Source organism: Rattus rattus, chromosome 18, assembly GCF_011064425.1.
Source record: "Rattus rattus isolate New Zealand chromosome 18, Rrattus_CSIRO_v1, whole genome shotgun sequence".
Taxonomy (NCBI): domain Eukaryota; kingdom Metazoa; phylum Chordata; class Mammalia; order Rodentia; family Muridae; genus Rattus; species Rattus rattus.
In genome coordinates, this window is record NC_046171.1 from 9,106,513 (window position 1) to 9,126,383 (window position 19,871).

At 48.7% G+C, this 19,871-nt stretch overlaps 2 protein-coding genes across 8 annotated transcripts; both read right to left on the minus strand.

Annotated features, from left to right (window-relative positions):
* Positions 1-74: 74 nt before the first annotated feature.
* On the minus strand, positions 75-13,186 carry Atat1 (alpha tubulin acetyltransferase 1). 5 transcript variants are annotated; one of them, XM_032889085.1, is made up of 13 exons: positions 13,047-13,186; positions 12,555-12,615; positions 12,383-12,474; positions 12,209-12,269; positions 11,973-12,086; positions 11,703-11,804; positions 6,218-6,263; positions 6,036-6,104; positions 3,872-3,943; positions 3,432-3,675; positions 869-948; positions 741-783; positions 75-395 (listed from the first exon to the last, which is right to left on the minus strand). In XM_032889085.1, exons 1-13 carry the CDS (start codon positions 13,151-13,153, stop codon positions 221-223), a joined length of 1,266 nt encoding a protein of 421 aa, XP_032744976.1. In that variant the 5' UTR covers positions 13,154-13,186; the 3' UTR covers positions 75-220. The 5 variants fall into 5 exon arrangements, with proteins under 5 accessions (XP_032744976.1, XP_032744977.1, XP_032744978.1 ...); XM_032889086.1 differs by lacking the exon at positions 6,036-6,104; XM_032889087.1 differs by lacking the exon at positions 741-783 and having other exon boundaries at positions 90-395.
* Positions 13,187-13,538: 352 nt separating this feature from the next.
* Positions 13,539-19,850, minus strand: Mrps18b (mitochondrial ribosomal protein S18B). 3 transcript variants are annotated; one of them, XM_032889095.1, is made up of 7 exons: positions 19,723-19,850; positions 18,501-18,609; positions 18,309-18,406; positions 18,148-18,216; positions 16,284-16,350; positions 14,895-14,954; positions 13,539-14,098 (listed from the first exon to the last, which is right to left on the minus strand). In XM_032889095.1, exons 1-7 carry the CDS (start codon positions 19,792-19,794, stop codon positions 13,809-13,811), a joined length of 765 nt encoding a protein of 254 aa, XP_032744986.1. In that variant the 5' UTR covers positions 19,795-19,850; the 3' UTR covers positions 13,539-13,808. The 3 variants fall into 3 exon arrangements, with proteins under 3 accessions (XP_032744986.1, XP_032744987.1, XP_032744988.1); XM_032889096.1 differs by lacking the exon at positions 18,148-18,216; XM_032889097.1 differs by lacking the exon at positions 16,284-16,350 and having other exon boundaries at positions 13,991-14,098.
* Between the last annotated feature and the right edge of the window lie 21 nt (positions 19,851-19,871).

The following is a 19,871-nucleotide window of genomic DNA, read 5'->3' on the forward strand; positions in this document are numbered from 1 at the left end:
GAATGAGGGAAGGCAGGACTGAATGTGGTTTAATGAGAATGAGGGGCATGTAAATTTAAGTAATGACAAGTCACTTTTTTTTCAGTAGCTATATTGATAACAAATAAATATTTTTATTGCTCTGGTTAAAAATAAGATACAAAGGATCTGAAGCTGACAGGCCTGTTGAATGAATGAATGAATGAGTACATCCATTATGAGGGCCATGCTTTGGTTGTGGTCACCAAGGCCTGGTGTTGCGGCGTTCCTGCAGGTTTCGAATGACCCTGGCGTTCAGTATGTCCCCACCCACCATCCAGGACTGGGCCGGTGGAGCCTGGGCCCTTGGAACAACTGTATGCGTAGGTTCCTCCCCAGACCCATCCTTTAACAAGACCTGATCCTCACTGGCCGACCTGATGGGCAGGGAGATGAAGCATGTGTTAGAGCTGCTAAAGGGAGTTATGGTTAGAGGTTCTTCAAGGGTGTGCGTGCTGTGCCAGGTTTTACTGTACAGAACACCTGCTGGGTTAGAAGGCTGGGACAGTTAACACTGTGTCCAAACTTCAGTACTCAGAGCATGGCAGAGGGAAGCACCAGAGTTCAACCCACAAGGAAGAAGGCTTATCCGATGTTAGGTAGAAAGATGTGTGGGAAAACTGGTATCCAGTTCACACAGACTTAGGAGGAAGCATCTGAGAGTAATGTTAGGCAGTGTCAGAAGGTGCTGGCAGCTGTTAAGGGGGAGGTGTAGACCTCACCTATCCTCTGCTTCCTGTTCCCCCTGCTTCCGTTCTTGGTTGCCTGTGGAAATACCAGGCATCTAGGGAGACTGTAGTAGTGTGTGTGTGACCTATTCGATTGGAGAATAAGAAAAGTGACTACTTACCTGTACCCAGGAATGAGGTATTGAATCCCCCATGGCGGCTGTAGTGGCAGCTTTGGGCTACCAGCCCCCAGGGAGTCTCCCTGTAGAAGAAATGGGAGATGAAGGGGAAGAGGCTCAGGATGAAAGGTGGTATGGAGGGGTCAGAGGAGAAAGGAGGAATAGCAGGGAACAAAGGTGAAGAGAGGCAGCTACCACCCCACAGGGCTCTTGTCTAAGGTTGTTCCTAGCAAAGATAGGGGAGGGCTATACCATCCTGCTGTGTTGCCTTATTCTAATTGGGCTGGGTGTGATGTCATCTCATTATGTCATTTGATTGTCATAAAAATACTGAGGCATGCAGAAAGGAGCTTGTAGAACCATGGTGTCCAAATGTCTGATTCCCTTAATATGATTCTCTTAAATATAAGAAATCTCAGGCCACAGTAGCAAGAAGGAAGGGCAGTCTTTAGAGATGATCAACCTTGTTGGGCTGCTGTTATTATTAATACTATTACTATTATTATTATTATTGACAGCCTTTCGCTTGGTAGCCTTGGCTGGACTGCAACTTGCTATGTAGGTTATCTTCAAATTCTTATCAGGATCTGCCTACCTCTGCCTCCCAAGGGTTGGGATTAAAGGCATGAGCCACCATGCCCCATACCCTGTGAGGATTGTAGATAGTAGGCAGGACTTGTCTTGAGAGAGTACTGTGCGGTTTGTGGTACAGACATGAGGTCAGAGAGTAGGAGAAAGGAGAGGGACCCAGAAACAGTCCTGAGGCTAGTGGGCCCCAAGCTCCCAACAAATCCACACCTTATCACGGCTGGCCAGGGAAGGAGATAGATGTTATTGGGTGTAGGGGACCTAAGGCTCCCAAATTAGTAGAGAGGTCTACACAGAGCCATTGCAACTCTAGAATAGAACTGGCAATAAATGTGGGGAGAGGCAGAGACTCAGAAGGGGTCTCGGGGCTTTGAGCTCTGCTGCAGGTCTCACAACTGAAGATTAAGAGGGTAGAGACTACTGAAACCCCAAGAAGAGCATGAAGCACAAACAAAGCTGAAACCATAAGGTGTTTTTCGCTGAAAATGTCAATTTAGAAAACACAGAAGAACCCACACTTTATTGAGACAACACTGAGAGGGAAAAGGAGTCAGGAAGGAGTAAGGGAGGAGGGAGGTCCTGCTCCCAAGGACTTAGGGACACAGTGAGGCACCTGATCTAATGCATTTAGAGGGCGGGTGTGGGAGGGGAAGAGGGGTCCTTCTATACCCTGGGCATGGAAGCAGGGAAGGAGGCTCTTGCTAGGAAGGAAAAAGAAGGCGGGGCAGCACAAGGGTGGTCCCCATCTCATCTCAAGACACTCTCACAAGTTTATTTACTAGGGAGGCAGGGAGGACAGCAGGGATTCCAGGATCTAAAGAACCAGGCTTATCTTCAGAGACCCAGCTAAGTGGTCCTGGAGTGTTTGCAGGGGATCTAGTACCCAGAGACAGACTCAGCTTATCTGAACAAAGGGTGGAGTCTGTGTGTCTCCAGCAGAGGCCCCCAGTAGCCTTAGCCTGACATATCTACATAACACTCGCAGGGTAAGAGTTTGGCAACATTGGGAGGAGAAGCCACCCCCTGGTCCTACCAGCACGAACTGCTCTGAAGCAGAGCTTGTCAGACTAAAGGGGCAGGTTTGTTTGGCAGGAAGATGCAGGATTAGAGCTACTAGTGGGCACTGTGGAGGGATTTAATCCACTGGCAGGACACCCCTTAAAGGTTTCCCTGGCAGAGGAGGCCCTGGGATCTCTGGTGGTCTGGAGTCTGACCATAAGCAGAGTGTGCTTCTCTAGGGAGTCAGTAGGAGCCATTTAGCCCGAGAGATCTGGGAACAGAGCAGCCTGTCTGTGGGAGAGTATCATAGCACAGGTCGGGAGTATAGGGGTGTCTTCTGTGGTAAGAAAAGCTACAAAGTATTAGGCTATTTAGAACCCTGGCAACCCATTCGTTCAAGAAAGAGGAAGAAAAAAAAATGTGGAGTGGGTTGCAAGTTGTAGGAGGGAGCACGTCTGCCCTCCCAGGTTTCCTGTCAGTATCGACTCTCATCAGATCGGGGAAGGGAGCTGTAGAGGGATGTTATGATCAGGAGAAGGGGAGAGGGAAGGTAGGGGAGAGAGAAAAACAGACAAGTCAGAGGTGAAGAGGAAGCTAGGAGGAGAACTAAAGGAGACACCCACTCCCTGCCTACCTGGAAGGGCTCTTGGCATTCATGCTGTGGCCTTGGAACCCACTCCCTCCCAATTTGTGAGACAACATCTGACCCCAGCAAATGTTAACCAAGATTCCCTGAGTCTTGAGAGGCTCAAGGCCCCCGCCAATGAATCTCTATGACCTTCAAAATATACCCCTGGTCCATGGCTCCATATAAAGCTCCCCCTGCTCCCCCATTCTTTCCAGACCAGTGCTGCAGAAATTTATGTTTTGGTAAGGATTTCATTGTTTCACACTTGTGGGGAACTCACACACCACTGACATATTCTTCACCGCTAACTTCTCAACATCCCGAGGCTCCGAACCTTGCAGGCCTTATTACCTGGTGCGTCTGCGCTGGGCTGGGCTGCCTCCAGGGTCAGTGGCCAGCAGAAGGCGTGCAGTGGGGTGTGGGGGACAGAGACGCAGGGATCGAAGCAGCTCCTGCTCTGGCACGAAGGGCCGAAGGGGACCCCGATCCGGCGAGTTGCCCAGGCTGCTAGAACGTGGAGGTGGGTGTGCTGGAGGTGTGGCACGCCGGGGGGCCCTGTTCAGGGGCCAGGGAGGCTCCACAGCCACCTTCAGGACTGAGGAGGAAGAAAGCGGGTAGGAGAGAGAAAAGGGGAAGGAGGAGTCACAGTTGAGATTAGGCAGGAAGCAACTGTAGCCTTTTATTATTGTCTCCTGGTTACTGCCTTCCCTTAGCAACTCTCCCTGGGTCCTTACACCCACCTACCCTCCCCTGACCACCCTGTCCCCAGCTGCCCTCCTCGGGTCCCTTACATTCTCTGTCACTGGAGGAGTATGGCTTAATGTCTCCCTCTGCTCTTTTCGGTGGCAGCTTCCTTGCCGGAGCTGGTGGTAGTGGGGACACAAGGAAGTTTTAGGAGATGCACTGTCCATCCCTCCTCCCTGCCACTTTCCCACAATCCCAAGCTTTTGCTCCCTGACACCACAGCTCCTCCTGGGAGTGCCAGTACAGAAGCCGTGCTGTGGCAAAGCCAGCACACTGAGAGGGGTTTGGAGGGAGTGTTGGAGCATTTTTGGGGAGAGCCAGAAGGAGTAGGCCAAACACAGAGTTTCAGGAGAAAGATCCAGGGGAGACCGGGGCCTGGGAGGTGCAGGAAAGGATGGCCAAGGGGAGGTGAGCTCTTACTGTCCGTGGGTGTTGTCAGGCCCCCCCGGGGTTCTGGGGCAGTGGAATAGTCCCAGCTGGGCCAGTGAGGACCCTGGGTCCCTCTAGACGAGATGGACAAAGCCCTTGGTTAATTGGTGATTGTTTAGGGGAGGGAAGAGGAGTTGCAGAACCTCTCCTTCCTGTACAAAACGATAGGGAAATTCTGAGGTTTAATTAGGCTTTAAGATACTGGCGAATGAGGAAGTTCAAGGGGTGGCACATGCCTTTAGTCTCTGCAACGGAAAGGCAGGGCCAGGCCCGGTCAACATAGCGAGTTCGAGGACAGAGTTACATAGTGAGACCCTGTCTCTAAAGAATAAGGAGCCACATATATTGACACAGGCCTTCAATCCCAGCACTTGAGAGAAGAGGCAGGCTGACCTCTGTGAGTTCAAGGGCACCCTGGTGTATATATCAAGTTCTACGACAGTCAGAGCTACAAAGACCCTGTCTCAAGTCCTTCCTCCCCAAAGGGAAGAGAGAATCTACAGAAGGGCTTCAGCAAATGGGAGTTAACATATAGCTAATGTATAGCAAGGGTGGGTCTCCTCCCTTCCCCTCAGGTTATCCATCACAGACCAGAAGAACCCAGTCAACCCTCTGTGGACCAGCATCCATCCCAGAGGGTGGCCTTGGAACTTCGGTCGGCCGCTGGGAGCCTAGGCTGATGCTACTAAGGAGCAGTGAGTTCTTTGGGCCACTGTTACTACTTTTCTTGGCCAACGGGAAGGTAACCAGCCTAATGCTAGCCATTCTGTGCCAGCCAGCAACACATAGCTGGTAAAGGCTATGCTTCTCTCCCTAACGATGCACTGGGGAAGGAGGAGGGAAGGTAGCAGGCTGCCTAGGAGGTTTTCTTCTCTCTCTCTCTCTCTCTCTCTCTCTTTTTTTTTTTTTTTTTTGGTTTTCAAAAATGAAACTCTGTAGACCAGAGTGGCCTTGTCAAACTCAGGGATTTCCCTTTCTCAAGTGCTGGCCATCCTGTGAGTTTTAATCAAATTAGGTTTGATTATTTTTGAAAAAAAATTCTTTTTTTTTTTTTTTTTTCGGAGCTGGGGACCGAACCCAGGGCCTTGCGCTTGCTGGCAAGCGCTCTACCACTGAGCTAAATCCCCAACCCCCCAAAAAAAATTCTTTTAAAGCAAGCTCTCACATGTAACCTTGGCTGGCGTAATGCTTGCTGTGCAGACTAGGCTGGCTTCAAACTCAGAGTCCACCTACCTTGGCTTCTTGAGTGCTGGAATCAACGGCATGTGTCACCGTGCCAGGCAAAAATGTTATACATTTTGAGCATTTTCTTTTAAAACAAGTATATAGACTTGACTATTCCCATTACTATCCCATGAATAGAAATGAAAGGACCACTGGGGCTCACTGTCCCTCCCTGGCTGATAGAGCCTGAGAAATTCACAGCAATTTGACTATGGTTTTGAGGGAGCTGACCTAGCACAGAGGCTCTGCTGATATCAGTGGTCAGCCAAGCTCTGGAGGGCTTGCTTATAAGAACCATTGCAGAGAACAGGGCCGGGTGTGCTCTTGAGTGGGGCAGTGCGGCAGTATGGTTAGAGCGTGAGCTTGAGCATCAGCAGGACCTGAGTTCTTCCCAGTAGAAAATGCTCCCAGCAGAGACAAGGCAAACAGAGCACCGCTGGATGGGTGAGTGGTTTTAGGGTGTTCTGAATTGCCAGCAGATAGCACTGACCACCCCGGAACCTCCTGAGAACTAGGCCTCGCTGCCCTTTAATTCCACCCAGTCCTTGCAGGCTTTACCAGCGGGTATAGGATCGACCACAGCAGCACGAGAGTGTCGAGTTGCCCTCAGAGAGGGAGTGGGGGGCCCTGTGAGGAAGGAAGAGGTGGTGGCCCTCAGTGGGGGCCTGTGGAACCAAGAGCCCACCTCTTTCCTTTCCCTTTCCACGACTACTAGGCTGACACGAGGTAAGGAAACGTACGGTGTTGATGGGCAAAGAAGCCTTCGAAGATCACGAAGTTGTTCACCTGGAAGATGGAGCAAACAAAGCCCACATTCAGTCTTAGCACACAGTGGGTCCAGAACCTGTGCCAGAAAGCCCAGAGGGGTGGCTCAGCTAGTAGAAGGCTTGCCTACCACCCGTGAAGTGCTGGGTTCCATCCTCAGCCTCACACACATCGGGTTCAGTGGCATATGCCTGAAATCCAGCACTTGGAGGGGAAAGGCAGGAGGACGACGGGTTCAAGGTCATCCCCAGCTACACAGAGAGCCGGAGGCCACCTGGGCTACGTGAGACGCTGCCTGCCCCAAGATCAAGATGGTTCAGCAGTTTAAGAACCCTTGCTGCTCCTGCAGAAGACTCTGGTTTAACTCCAAATACCCACAAGGTAGCTCATGACCATCTGCAACTGCAGTCCCAGACAATGAACACCTTTTTCTGACCTTCATGGATACCCAGGCATCCCAAAGTGCATGTACGTTCACGCAGGCAAAATATTTATACTAATAATAAGCTAATAAAATAAATCTAGGCAGGTGGTGGTGTCACACACATGTGTATGTATAATTATGTATATAAAATACACACACACACACATTTGTATTTGAGATTGGGTTTCTCTGTGTAGCTCTGCCTGTAGACCTGCTGGCCTTGAACTTACAACAGAGCTCTGCCTGCTTCTGCCTCCCAAGTGCTGAGACTAAAGGCTTGTTGTACCACACTCCCTCTTTATAACAGAAGTAGAGAAAAAGAAACAAAGCCCACAGCGGGAAGAACAAAAGCCAGACTGTTTGTTCTTGGGGACAGAACACGAAAAAACCCTGACCCTAACAAGCTGGTCTTAAAGTTCATATGGAGTTATAAAAACTGCAAAGACAGCCTGTGAGGACTCATGCCAAGGAGGAGGCCTGCTGCTCTGCACATGGCTTCCAGGTCAGCCAGGGCTACACGGTGACAGTCTCACACAAACAAACCAAACAGCCAGTCAAGAGGATGGAGCTGAAGTCTAACACTTCCTGTTTTCAGAATTCACTACTGAACCACAGAAATCAAAGCAGTTTGATGCAAGGATCCGAGTGCTAACAACATACAAATCACACAGTGTGCAAGTGGCAGAGGACAGATGTCAGTCAACAGATGTCAGTCAACAGCGCAGAACTAAAGGTGCAGAGATAAACTCGTGTGTCCTTGGCCAACTGATTTAACAAAGGTGCCATGATCAGTCAACGGGGAATGAGCAAATGTTCCTTCTACAAATGGTGCTTGGAAAAACACGAACATATGAGCAGAGTGACAAGCACAGCACAGATGCAAAGTAAGTCAAGGGCTAGGGAGATACTGCGCTTCCGCATAGCTTCTGTTCCCAGCATCCACACGGCTGCTCACAACCCTCTGTATTCCAGGGGATCCTGTGCCCTCTTCCCACCTCTGCAGATCCTACACACAAACATGGTGCACATACATACATGCAGGTACTCATACATGCACATATGTACATCTCAAACAGAGCTCACGGGATACCTACTAATGTTAATATTTTACAGGACATCTGCTGGTACTACTAACAGGCTGGCTGTTCCACTTGTCCATGTAATTGGGCTAACCTGTCCAATGTGAAGAATGTGTCCCTTCCACCATTCTCTACTACTCTTATTAAAGACAGGGTCTCAGTCTGTATCCCTCTCTGGACTGGAATTCATTTTGTAGACCAGACTGACCTTGAACTCTGAGATATCTGCCTGTCTCAACTTCAGAAGTACTGAAATTAATACTGCTCTTTCCCCCCCACCCCTGTCTGGGTTTTGGGTTTTTTTGCTGACTCAGTATTTCAGGTAGCCCAGGCTACTCTCAAACTCCTGACCACCTTAAAAATCAACTCCTGATTGGGGATTTAGCTCAGTGGTAGAGCACTTGCCTAGCAAGCGCAAGGCCCTGGGTTCGGTCCTCAGCTCCAAAAAAAAAAAAAACATGCTTTTCTAGGGGTTGGGGATTTAGCTCAGCGGTAGAGCGCTTGCCTAGCGAGCGCAAGGCCTGGGTTCGGTCCCCAGCTCCGGAAAAAAACAAAAAAAAAAAAAAAATCAACTCCTACATTGGGCATCGTGACTCATTCCTGTAACCTTTGAATTAAAGAGGCTGAGATAAGAGGATTTCTGTGAGTTCAAAGCCAGCCTGGACTACACAGTAAGTTCCAAGCTAGTCGGAACAAGACTCCTAATGTTTTCCCCGAGGCCAATCTATCTACATCAGGCAACGTCATCCTTCCCATTGTTTTTGGTCCAATCATAACTCTTATTTTTCCCACATCTAGTCTATAAGGAAATATTGTTTGTTTTACCCTTCGATGCCCTTCCTACCTCTACTGCAGCCCCTGGGTCTAGCCCTGATCAACTTCCTCCTTCCTGTTCATCTTCTGAACTTCCCCTCCGGCTCCCTCTACAGCTTGCTTCTGGCACAGCAACCAAAGCGAAGGAGACAAGTGAACTGTGTGGCTCCCTTCCTTTTGGCTCTCACCTACTACTTCCCTTTGGTCACACTGCTGTGGGAAATTCTCACTGGCCACTGCTCCTCTCTGGGACACTGTGCCTCCACAGACTTCCTTCATGCTGCTGTACAAATGAACTAGCATCTCCGGTGAGAGCTCCCGCCAGTATCTGACTTGCACCTGTAAGCCCCTCCCCTACCAGCACATAACCCTTACCACAGTATAGAATACTTCGTTTGGTTTTTGTTTTTGTTTTTGTTTGTTTGTTTTGAGATAGGGCCTTTCCGGGGAGTCCTGGAAGTCCTGGAACAATATTTAGACCAGGCTGGCCATGAACTCACAGAGTTCTGCCTTCCCGGTGCTGGGATCAAAGGCATGCACCACCCTTGCGGGACCCTAGAATACATTGTTTGTCTGGTTCCACATTTAGAAATAGATTCTTTTGTTTGGTGGTGTATAGTATTCCTCGTGCCCACAACCGTGTCAGATACACAATAAACACGTGCTGAATGCATTAGTCATGTCCCACGATAAACCAAGCAAGCTCCCCGAGGCCTGGAATGTCCCATTACTCTGGATCTCCCATAAATGATGACTAATGAGGAATGGGCCTGTGTGAGAAGAAGGTGGAGAGGAGCTCTTGTGCTTGGGGATGAAAATAAGGCATAGTAGAAAAACAACCCAGGTTCTGGTGTGGTGATGAACTCTGGAGGTCGAGGCACGGTGACCTCTGTGGTTCAAGGCCAACATGTTCTACAAAGCTAGCTCCAGGACAGTCAAAGCTACTATACAGGGAGATCCTGTCTCAAAACCACCCCCGAGGGGTTGGGGATTTAGCTCAGTGGTAGAACACTTGCCTAGCAAGCACAAGGCCCTGGGTTCGGTCCCCAGCTCCGAAAAAAAGAAAAAAAAAAAAACAAAAACACCGCCACTGCCATCACCACCATCACCACCATCACCACCACCACCACAAAACCGAAACAACCTTTCATAAAGGTCAACAGGCTATGAAGTGACTCAGAAATTAAGGGCCCTTACTACTCTTGCAGGGGACCTAGGTTTGGTTCTCATCATCTCTAGACTCAATGGTACCTACAAACTCACGCAGGCAAACTCACATACGTATGAACAAAGAAAGAATAATCTGTAAAAAGAAATAAAAATAACAGCTAAGCACGATAATCCCAGTGGTCAGGAGTCTGGGGTAGCTGAGTTACTGTGAGGCTATCCTAGGCTACACCAGGAGTTTCCGGTGAGCTAGGCTGCAGCATGAGAGCCTCTCTAAAAACAAACACACACACACAAATCCCCTAAGACTGTCTGTGGTGGAGCAGAGGTGGGTGGATGTCTGCGTCTGAGGCCAGATAGCACTACACAACGAAAGGCTCTCAGAACAGTAACAGAGCTGCCCTGGGTGGCGCTCGACTTTGGTCCTAGCACTCTGAGCACGGCAGGCGGATCTCTGTGGGTCTGAAGCCAGCCGAGTATCGGAAAAGCCAGAGCTACAGAATGAGACTGTGCCTCAGCAAGCAAGCGAGCAAACAAAGGCCCCCAAAGACAGGATGAATGCTTACGTAGTCAGTAAGGAGAAAGGGATTTAACTGCGAACATAAATCACTCCGGACATCATGACTCACTTAATCCTACTTCTTGGGAGGCTGAGGCAGGCAGATCATCAGTTTGAGGAGGGTGGGGGGTTAGGTGTGTATATAGCACGAGTCTTTTAAAACACAGAGCAGCTGAGCATCAAGGCATACCTGTGACCCCATGATTCAGTAGGAGATGGAGTGTCGCTGTGAGTTCAAGGCCAGCCTGAGCTATATATGGAGATCTTGTTTCAAAAACCCACAGTGGCTCAGGGGTCAAGAGCACTGCTCTTCCGAAGGTCCTGAGTTCAATTCCCAGCAACCACATGGTGACTAAGTATAAGCTGTGATCTGATGCCTTCTTCTGGCAGACAGGTGTACGTACAGATAGAGTACTCATACACACATAAATAAATTTTTAAAAAACAAAAACAAAACAACGGCAAAAAAAACCCCACAGCGGAACCCTGGAGGCACCTCTAGGTTTATATAGGTGCATATAAGCAAAGCTAAAGGGATTCAGTAGGTTTTATATCTACATCCGGGCCCATCTATATACCTGTGTGTATGTACACATAGGAACAATAAAGAGACAGTAGTTCGGGAGAGGGGGACACAGGAGTAATTGGAGGGGGAGAAAGAGGGACAGGAGTGCTGTCAATATAGAGTTCAGGTATGAAGTCCCCATAAAAATATAGCTGAGGTGGTGGTGTATCCCTTTAATCCTAGCACTCTGGGGATGGAAATAGGTGGAACTCTGTGTGTTCGAGACTAAGCTGGTATTCAAGGTGACTCTGGAACAGATAGGGTGATCCAGTGATAGCTTATTTGAAAAAAAAAAAAAACAAAAACAGAGGCTGGAGAGATGGTTCAGAAACTTAGAGCACTTGGTTGTTCTTGAGGACTAAGATCCAATCCCAGCACCCACATGCATGGTGGCTCAGAAAAGTCTGTAACTCCAGTTCCAATGTTCTGACACCCCCTTCTGACCTGTGCGCACAGGCATAAGCACGGTGCACATATACTCATGTGAGCAAAGCATTCACACACATAAAATGAGGTATGTCTAAAACAACATCAAAACAACCCCAAGGTTACACTAGCCAGATGTCTCCAGGGTTAGCCCTTGCTGACCCCTTACTTCAGCTCTCAGAACCCATTTGGTAGAAGGACCAAAGTGATTCTCACATGTCTTTCACCTCCACGCATGAACCAGAATGCACTCAGTAAGTAAATAAATGTAACATTGTTTAAAAAGGGGGGTGGGGGGAGATGTGGCAGAGTGCACACGCAGCGTGCCCCACACCCCAGGTCTGATCCCTGGCACCACAAAGGGATCAGTCAAGCTGATAGGAACGCTTGGTGAGATGGGGCATTGCCTCTGTGCAGAGCCTCTCACCTGTGGGACTGTGGTCTCCAGGTTGTAGTGCTTGTTCAGGAACTTGAGCAGTTTCGGTGATGGTCGGTCAATGGCAAGTTGGTGTGGTTCCACTCGCTCTTTCTGCAGGAAAAGGGGAAGCTTGGGGACAGGGGGCGGTAGGAGGAGCATGCTAGCAGGCAACTGGGAGCCTGGCAAGGGAATACAGAGGAAAATGGACCAACTGTGGGGCATGGAGCAGGGCCTCTTAGAGCTTCGGGGTGAAGAGCCTTTTAGATCTATTTCCGGTACCTGTAACATATACTGGAAAAGTTCTCGCCCATGGCCATGCCGTTGCACTGACTCGTGGATGTAAAAGTCCAGAATGCAAAGGGGTTCTACCTCATTGTGAGCCTCACGGTCATCCTATGAGGTCAAGAACAACACGGACTTAGTAGGAGCCATGAATCTTTGTCGTCCCCGACACCAACCCCCATTTCTTCTCTGGCACCAAAGCTTACAAACGCCTAGTTTGCAGGGACACTCACCAGTACAAAGAGCTTCTTGTATCCAACTTTGAGGAAACCAATAATGGCTCCTTTCCCTGCCCTGTGGAATGGAGAAAATAATGTGGCAGGCAGGGACAACTGTCTGGGAGAGATAGTAAAAGAAAGGAGGAAGGATGAGTTTGATTCACATGGAAGAATAACAGTAAGACTCACGGGCGGGCTGAGGTGTCCTTTAGTACATAAATAACGTGTCGGTTGCTCTGCATCCTCAAAGCGCTGGTGATGGGTGCAGGGAGGTGCTGAGCCTGCAGAGATGAAAACATACTTTGTAGGGCCCCTGATCTGCCACCCGTTTCCCTTTCCTCCTCCTAGAGGTGCCCCGTACCTTGGCAGAAGCCTTGCCCAGCTCATCTACAATAGTCATGATTTGCTGCTGCAGATCCACACTACAGAGAGAGGGGCTGATCAGACACTCGCTGGGTTACAGCATCCCGGAAGTCATTCCTGGCAGCCTGCTTGGCTCCCACCCAGGCTCCTCCACAAGGTCTCTGACTTTGCTTGGAACTCTTCCTCACCTCCCACCTCACCCCTCCAGATCCCAAACTTTGGTATTACAGCTCCCATGTTAAGGTTACTGTGAGGCGGTAGGAAGGGTGGGTTAACTATAGCCTCTTGTTGAGGCTACATTAGGCCAAAGGGTGAAAGGTTACAGATGTAGGCCGATTAACCCAGCTAGATCCAGGGTCAGAGGTCACCAAAAACCATGTAAGACCGCAGAAGGAATGGCCAGTAGTCAGTGAGAAGGGGGCGTGGTTCCTGGATCAGGTTTGGAGAGGAACCGGGACAGAAGGGCCATGGGTCGGGTTTGAAATGTCACCGGGCCGGCGTTGTGGTTCCGGGTCGGCGGGCCGGAGGCCGCAGGTGCTGGTCCAGCACGGTGATCCGCTCCGGGAACAGCGCATCCACATCGAACGGGAACTCCATGGCCCATTGTGCGGGACCGGACACGCCCCACAAAACGTCACTTCCGCTACCAGGGCCGATAAGTCTTTATTTCCAGGACCCGCCCCGAGGGCTTGCCCCGCCCCCACCGTGGAGTCCAGCAGCCTGGGAAACCCCATTCTCTTTGCCAAACCAGCTGTTCTCTAGCAACAGCTCTCCTTTTGCAGGTCTGTGCCCCTGTAGTGCCATAGCAACCAAGTATCCTGCCCTTAAAGTGAATAGCTGAAGGAACCTTTTAAGAGCCAGTCACACACCCTCCTTGATGGAGTTGTGGGCGTTAGCAGGTGGACCAACTTCCACCCTACACCTGCACCCCATCTCAGGCTTCACACCCATGTTTGAAAAGTCAGCCCAAATGAAGTCAGGAACAGGTGAGGAGACACAGCTTTATTGTCTAAAAGCCGGGCCAGGAGGTTTAAAATAGGGACGTACAAGCTACACAAAGTCTCCAGTTCATATGTAAGCCCTCTCCAGAGTTACCCACATACATCTCAACTTCAAATGTGCTTGTCCTCTTCATAGCAGTCATTTCCTTTTAGGGTCTGCCACTGTCACAAAACAGAACCCTTTCCAGAACACACACCACCACATAGCCCTAGACACCACTCCCTAAGTCTGACTTCTGCAGTCTCGAGTTCTAAGCACTCTGGGATCCGGTCTGCTCAGTGGAGGCTTCTGCTGGTGCTATAGAGGGCATCTCAGGCATTGACTCAGGTGGGGGGCCACTTGCTTCCAGGAGATTTCCTTGATAGAGCCGGCGAAGGCGCGAGAGCTCTCTCTCTGGTGGCTGTTGCCAGCTGTACCACGGGTACCAAGGTTCACCTGACAACAACGTGGGGGCTGGTGGAGTCACACTGACAGCTCCATGTACAGTGCGAAGGTCAGCATCTCGGGGCTCAACCTGGGGAACGTAGTAACTGAGAAGACCTAGGGGTTAAAGGAAATAATGATGGATAAGGAAGGGCAGATCAGACTCAGACAAGAAAAAGGCACTGCAAGTGGAGGGACCGATGAGAGCCACCAAGCAGTCCAGTAGCACAACCTGCCAATGAGACAAAGAGCAGGCAGAGCACTGCGTGGGCTTCTGCATGGGCTTCCCCTGCACTCACTCATCTGTGCAAAGGCACTGTGCAAGCCAGGGCAAGTGACAGAGGGCAGAATCAAGAAACACAAGCATGGGTTGCAAAGCGCAAGGCCCTGGGTTTGGTCCCCAGCTCGAAAAAAAAAAAAAAAAAAAAAAAAAAAGAAAAGAAAAAGAAAAAGAAGGGCTGGAGAGATGGCTCAGCGGTTAAGAGCACTGACTGCTCTTCCAGAGGTCCTGAGTTCAATTCCCAGCAACCACATGGTGGCTCACAACCATCTGTAATGAGATCTGGTGCCCTCTTCTGGTGTGTCTGAAGACAGCTACAGTGTGCTTATATATAATAAATAAATAAATCTTTTAAAAAAAAAAAGAAAAAAGAAAAAAGAAAAAGAAAAGAAACACAAGCATGTCAAGATTCAGGAGACAGAGCAGACTGAAGAAAGCAATGGTTCTTCCTTGTGTTTCTTGAAAGATCATCTCAATATGTACTCCTAGTAGCCTGGAATTTGCAGCTGTTACTTCAGAGTCCAGTCACTCACCCAACTTGGACGAAGCTCTAGGAGTGTGCTGAGTACTTTCTCACAGACACGGGGCACATAAGCAATCACCTCAGAAAACCTCAGCCTTGTTCTCACTTACCATACTCCCTGGCGTTCTGGATGGCCTGGGTCAGCTTCTTGTGCTGCTTCATACAGACCCCTACAGAGAGAAGAGTGAACCTGCTCAGCGTCCCACAAAGCAGTAGATTTTCTACACAGAGACAGCTGACAGTGGAGAACCTGGCTTCACCTGATGGCTCAAGCCTCTGGCCTTTATCTGCCTGGATGTCTAGCCACTATAGAGATGTCACTGAACAACAGAGCCCACAGATGGGCCAGAAGATGGCTCCATAACAGGTGTGGCTAAAGGCTGACTTGGAAAATCCAGAGAGAGAGAGAGAGAGATCTTATAAGAAGTGATTTCAAATTAGGGAATGTGACAGAGTAGCAATAGTTACTCCCAGCTCCACTCTGGAGGCTGATAACAAAAGGAATGTCTTACAGGGCCATGTCCCTCACAGAAACGTAAGCTCAGATTACCCTTGCTATAGGTCCTCTCTGTGTATAGAGCATGACCCTCAGCTCTGCTACGGTTGCTCGAAGCAGTTGTACACCACATAAGAGACTGGACAGGGCCACAGGTTATGCCACTGAGGGCAAGAAACAGAAAATCCCAAATTGTTAAACTTAGTTTTAAATTTGGGAAACTGAAGTGCCAGCAGCACTAGGAAAATTTAGTTATACATAAAATAAATTAGGGGGGGTGTGCAGAGATGGCTCAGTGGTTAAGAGCACTGCTCTTCCAGAGGTCCTGAGTTCAATTCCCAGCAACCACACAGTGGCTCACAACCCTCTGTAATGAGATCTGATGCCCTCTTCTGGTGTGTCTGAAGACAGCGACAGTGTACTTATATATAATAAATAAATACATTTAGAATGACAAGTGGAAAAACTTTACAAAAAAGCAAGCTGTTCATTTTTTTTTTTTTTTTTTTAAGTTAAGCCAGAGTCTACAAAGCTCTGGCTATCTTGGAAGTCACTATGCAGACCAGGCTAACCTTAAAAATCATGGTTTAAGGCATGGTTTACCTTTTAAAGTACATTTAGGGCTGGAGAGATGGCTCGGCGGTTAAGAGTACCCGACTGCTCTTCCAGAGGTCATGAGTTCAATTCCCAGCAACCACATGGTGGCTCACAACCATCTGTAAAGAGATCTGATGCCCTCTTCTGGTGTATCTGAAGACAGCTACTGTGTACTTATATATAATAAATAAATAAATCTTAAAAAAAAAAAAAAAAAAGTACATTTAGACAGCTCTTCCTCCTATAGGGAGGCTCTGAAACTTTAGTCTTTTGTCCACATTAACAGTTTTATCGTAAGGAGTATCCTATTTATAGGAACCATCAAACAAACATCTACCACCCAACACCATAACCGGGGGTGCTCCAAGGAAAACTATACAGGTAGGAACAGCAGTGTCAAGCTAACCTGTATATGGGGCGTGGAAGATGATACCCGTGTGGGCACAAACAAACTGTTCCAAGAGTTTCACATTCTGCAGGAGAGATAGACAAATGTGTGAGGGGGTGGTCAAGACCTCTTAGGCTGAGCATGCACACCTTACACCAATGCAGCCGTTGTGGTGGTGCACCCCATTAGAACTTGATGAAAAGGGGAACACAGAAGAATGATGAGTTTGAGGCTAGCCTTGGCTACATCTTGTTAGTGTAAGTCCAGCATTTAGGAGGCAAAAGCAAAGTAGATTAATTATCTTTGAGATCAAGGCCAGCAAGTGCACAAAGAGTTCTGGTCTCCAACCCACCCTCCCGCCAAAAAAAAAAGAAAAGAAAAAGAAAAGCCCAGCAAAGCAAACACCAAGAGCTGGAGTGTGGTGGTACACACCTTTAATACCAGTGCTAGGGAGGCAGAGGCAAGTGGGCCTATGCTTTTGAGTGGAGTGAATTCCAGGATAGCCAGGGCTTCAGAGAAAGACCTTGTCTCAAAAAAACCCCAAACGACAACAACAAAACCAACAATACTCTCATAGCTGCTCTTTACTGCTCTATGTCTCTCTCACCAACTCATTTCACCTACACATTCTGTATCTGCCACTGGGTTATGGAGAAGCCATGTTCCTAATAGTCCACTTTTGGGCAAAAATTGGGGTGGTCATCAAGATCCAGAAATCACCCAGAAATAATGAATCTGTAATGAGTAAGTAATTCAATAGGCTGTAAGACTGCGAGCAGTTCAATCGTTCTAATTACGTAAGACAACCAAACACACCAATCACGGGAGGTGAGCAGGGAAGAAAGCAAATACATGCGTGGAGTTACAGAACTGGTTGTTATTCTTCACCCGCCTGCCATGGTGCCCAGCCCAGTCACTGTAACCTGCCAGGCACACAGAGACTGGGAAGGCATTGTGGTCCCTCTGTGATGTGCTTGAAGGACAAGCACCCTCGTCCACACCCTGACACGCTGTATACCCAGCTTTGGCCCCTCTGAGCATCTTTATGATCCCTGCACTCACTCAGAAGCAAGCCCCATCATTTTTAAAGGCTTCTTTTGTGGGGGAGGTGGGGGGAGGACTTTACTGTACTCTGTACCTCAGTCCTCTGGCCCCAGGTCCCGGCAGCTCACTGGACACTGGGAGGACAAAAAATACGGACAACTAGGCAAGGTGGTGCGCACCTGAGCTCTCACAACTCAGCCTGCCAAGACTGGACAGTGAGCTGAGGCTAGTGTGGGCTACATAAACAGACGCTGTCTCGAAAGAGGGAAATGAAGGAAGCTCTGCCCACCAAGACAGGATGAAACACTTGCAAACGATCTTCGGACTCTCCCTCTCTTTGGAGGTCTTTCCTTAATAAATCTACTCTTAAAAAAAAAAAAAAATTAACCTTTGACCTAGGTGTGGTCTCAGTTCAGCTGCCTAAGTCTGAAGGTACTCGGGCTACTTAGACTGTCTCATCCTACCTCCTGAGTTAACTTATGAGCATCATCCCTGCAGAAATAAGCTTTCTTTTCCTCCCTTTCTGTAATATGTGGTGTAGGTTTATGAGAAGGCCTGGAACTTGGAACTCACACTTCTGCTTCAGTCTGCCAGTGTGGATGGGGTTACAGATATACGTTAACCAAGTCTACTTTTAGACTTGGCTGTCTGAGAACTTGGGATTAAAAGCGTGTGCCACCAAATCCAGCTCAAAAGAGGGGTGTTTTCACACTGACAAACCCCTGAAAAATAAGACTGTGGGTACAGGGATACAGAAGACTGTGAGACACTTCAGACAATCTCTTTAGCACTGTGAAGAGGCCACAAATTCTAATTCTGGATAAAAGATTCTCCTTACCCTAAAGTCAACATGCAACTTGTGATCCCGGCAGATGGGGCAAGGATTCCCAGCCACTTTATCCTTACGCTGTAGGGGAGGGTGGGAAAAAAAGAATTATGCTATCTTCTCTATGGCCTCCTCTTCTTGCCCCACCAAGATGAGAACCTTAGAAAACTTACAATGCATGTCTTTCGGGTCCGCTGTGGTGGCACACCACCTTTGTGATTGCGGCGGTAGTCAGCCCAAACAGGGCGAGAGCCATAGCGGTTCTGGTATTCTGAAATAAAGACCAGATGAGTTTACTTATGCATTCGAGAATGGAAGGGATCTTCTAGCCCCATCTTCCTCTCCTTTGCACCAAACTTGGGTACCTTCTGAATCCAGGTATTTCCAAGGTTCGTTCTCATAAGGGGAGACGGGAAGTGAGGATGAAGCATCTTCTTCAGGTGGGCTTCTGGTGCAGAGAGTCTGGAGGGGAACCTATGAAGGGAGTGAAAGGAGGAGGAGTTCCAAGAAAAGGCTGCAACTATCTGGTTTATCATACTTTGGGGAGAGTTGGAGTGTGTGCACAAAAATATCAGTATAACTTGGCAAGAAGATATAAGAAAGTAGCAATTCTGTTGTTGTTAAACTGACAACCACTCTACCTAGGCTCCCCAATCAGATCCTGTAGGATAAGCCAGCAAGGTAGAGGTTGTTAGTGGGATGTAACAATTTAAAAACCTTGGCATACAAAGATCTGAGCTTGCTTGAGCATTAGTTGGTTCTACTGGGAAAAAATATGTCCAAACCTTTGGAAGTAAGATTCATGGGGAGCAGGGGTGATTCAAATGGATGAGAAAAATCCAAAGTCACTTCGGTGACCAGTTTCATAAAATGCTGCAGGTCAACATTCCACAGGGCAAAACAAATGTGAGTGCTAACGCTAGCTTTAAAGCCACCAAGCCTGTCATTACTTCGGTGGTAACCTCTGTCACCACTCTGTAGTCCCATTTTAGGGAGTGGCGTCCGGACAAGCCTTCCTATTTCTCCCTGCCCTGCCAAGAACCTCCAGGGTGGTGAGTACCTCAGGCTAAAGGGCAATCTCAATGTAGAGAGCAGAATTAGACTCTCACGCATGCTCTGATAAGAAAATGATGTGTGAAAAGGTGGAGTAGGAGTGATGTATCTTGCTTTTAACTGCATAACCTGGGAACCAGAGGTAGAAAGCTCAGGGAGCACCTATGAGATCAACCTAGACTGTCTCCGGAACAACGGGGGGAAAATCTTAAAATAGGGCCCTTTGCTACAAAAACACTTCCTGGGTACCACTTCAGGTACTATCGATCTAGTTATGAATTGCTCATTTCCACTGGGGTAACCCCACCACCTAGTTCTTTTTCCTAATGGTAGTCGGGGGGAGACGACGACACGTAACCCTGGTTCTGACCCGAACGCTCAGTATTTAGAAATCGCGCGCCGTGGGAACAGAGGGTGGTGCAGATCTAACACGTAAACATATGGGAAGACCCGTGCCCCTTAACTCATCGTAATGCAGCAAAGGTTGAAAGTATAGACACCACCGGTCGGCAGAGAAATTCCTCCACGTTTTACCTGAGCTACATAGGAACTTCGTAAGAGTGTAGGATACAGCCTTAGCAGCGTGTGCCGCAAGGAGGCAGCCATCTTGACGCACAACCAACGTACGGCCTGCCGGAAGAACGACTGCGCATGCGCCGGACACGGACTAGGGCGGGGCCAAG

What these genes read in the sequence shown, in the direction of transcription:
- Mrps18b (XM_032889095.1), bottom strand. Translation starts at nt 19,794, where the DNA reads ATGGCTGCCTCCTTGCGGCACACGCTGCTAAGGCTGTATCCTACACTC. An exon ending in AGTTGCATGTTGACTTTAGG is followed by an intron (nt 16,351 to 18,147) that starts GTAAGGAGAATC and finishes TCTCTCCTGCAG; the next exon opens with AATGTGAAACTCTTGGAACA. An exon ending in CTTCCACGCCCCATATACAG is followed by an intron (nt 14,955 to 16,283) that starts GTTAGCTTGACA and finishes TTCTCTCTGTAG; the next exon opens with GGGTCTGTATGAAGCAGCAC.
- Atat1 (XM_032889085.1), bottom strand. Translation starts at nt 13,153, where the DNA reads ATGGAGTTCCCGTTCGATGTGGATGCGCTGTTCCCGGAGCGGATCACC. An exon ending in AAGGACACCTCAGCCCGCCC is followed by an intron (nt 12,270 to 12,382) that starts GTGAGTCTTACT and finishes TCCATTCCACAG; the next exon opens with GGCAGGGAAAGGAGCCATTA. An exon ending in GCCCAGCGCAGACGCACCAG is followed by an intron (nt 949 to 3,431) that starts GTAATAAGGCCT and finishes TTTCTTCTACAG; the next exon opens with GGAGACTCCCTGGGGGCTGG.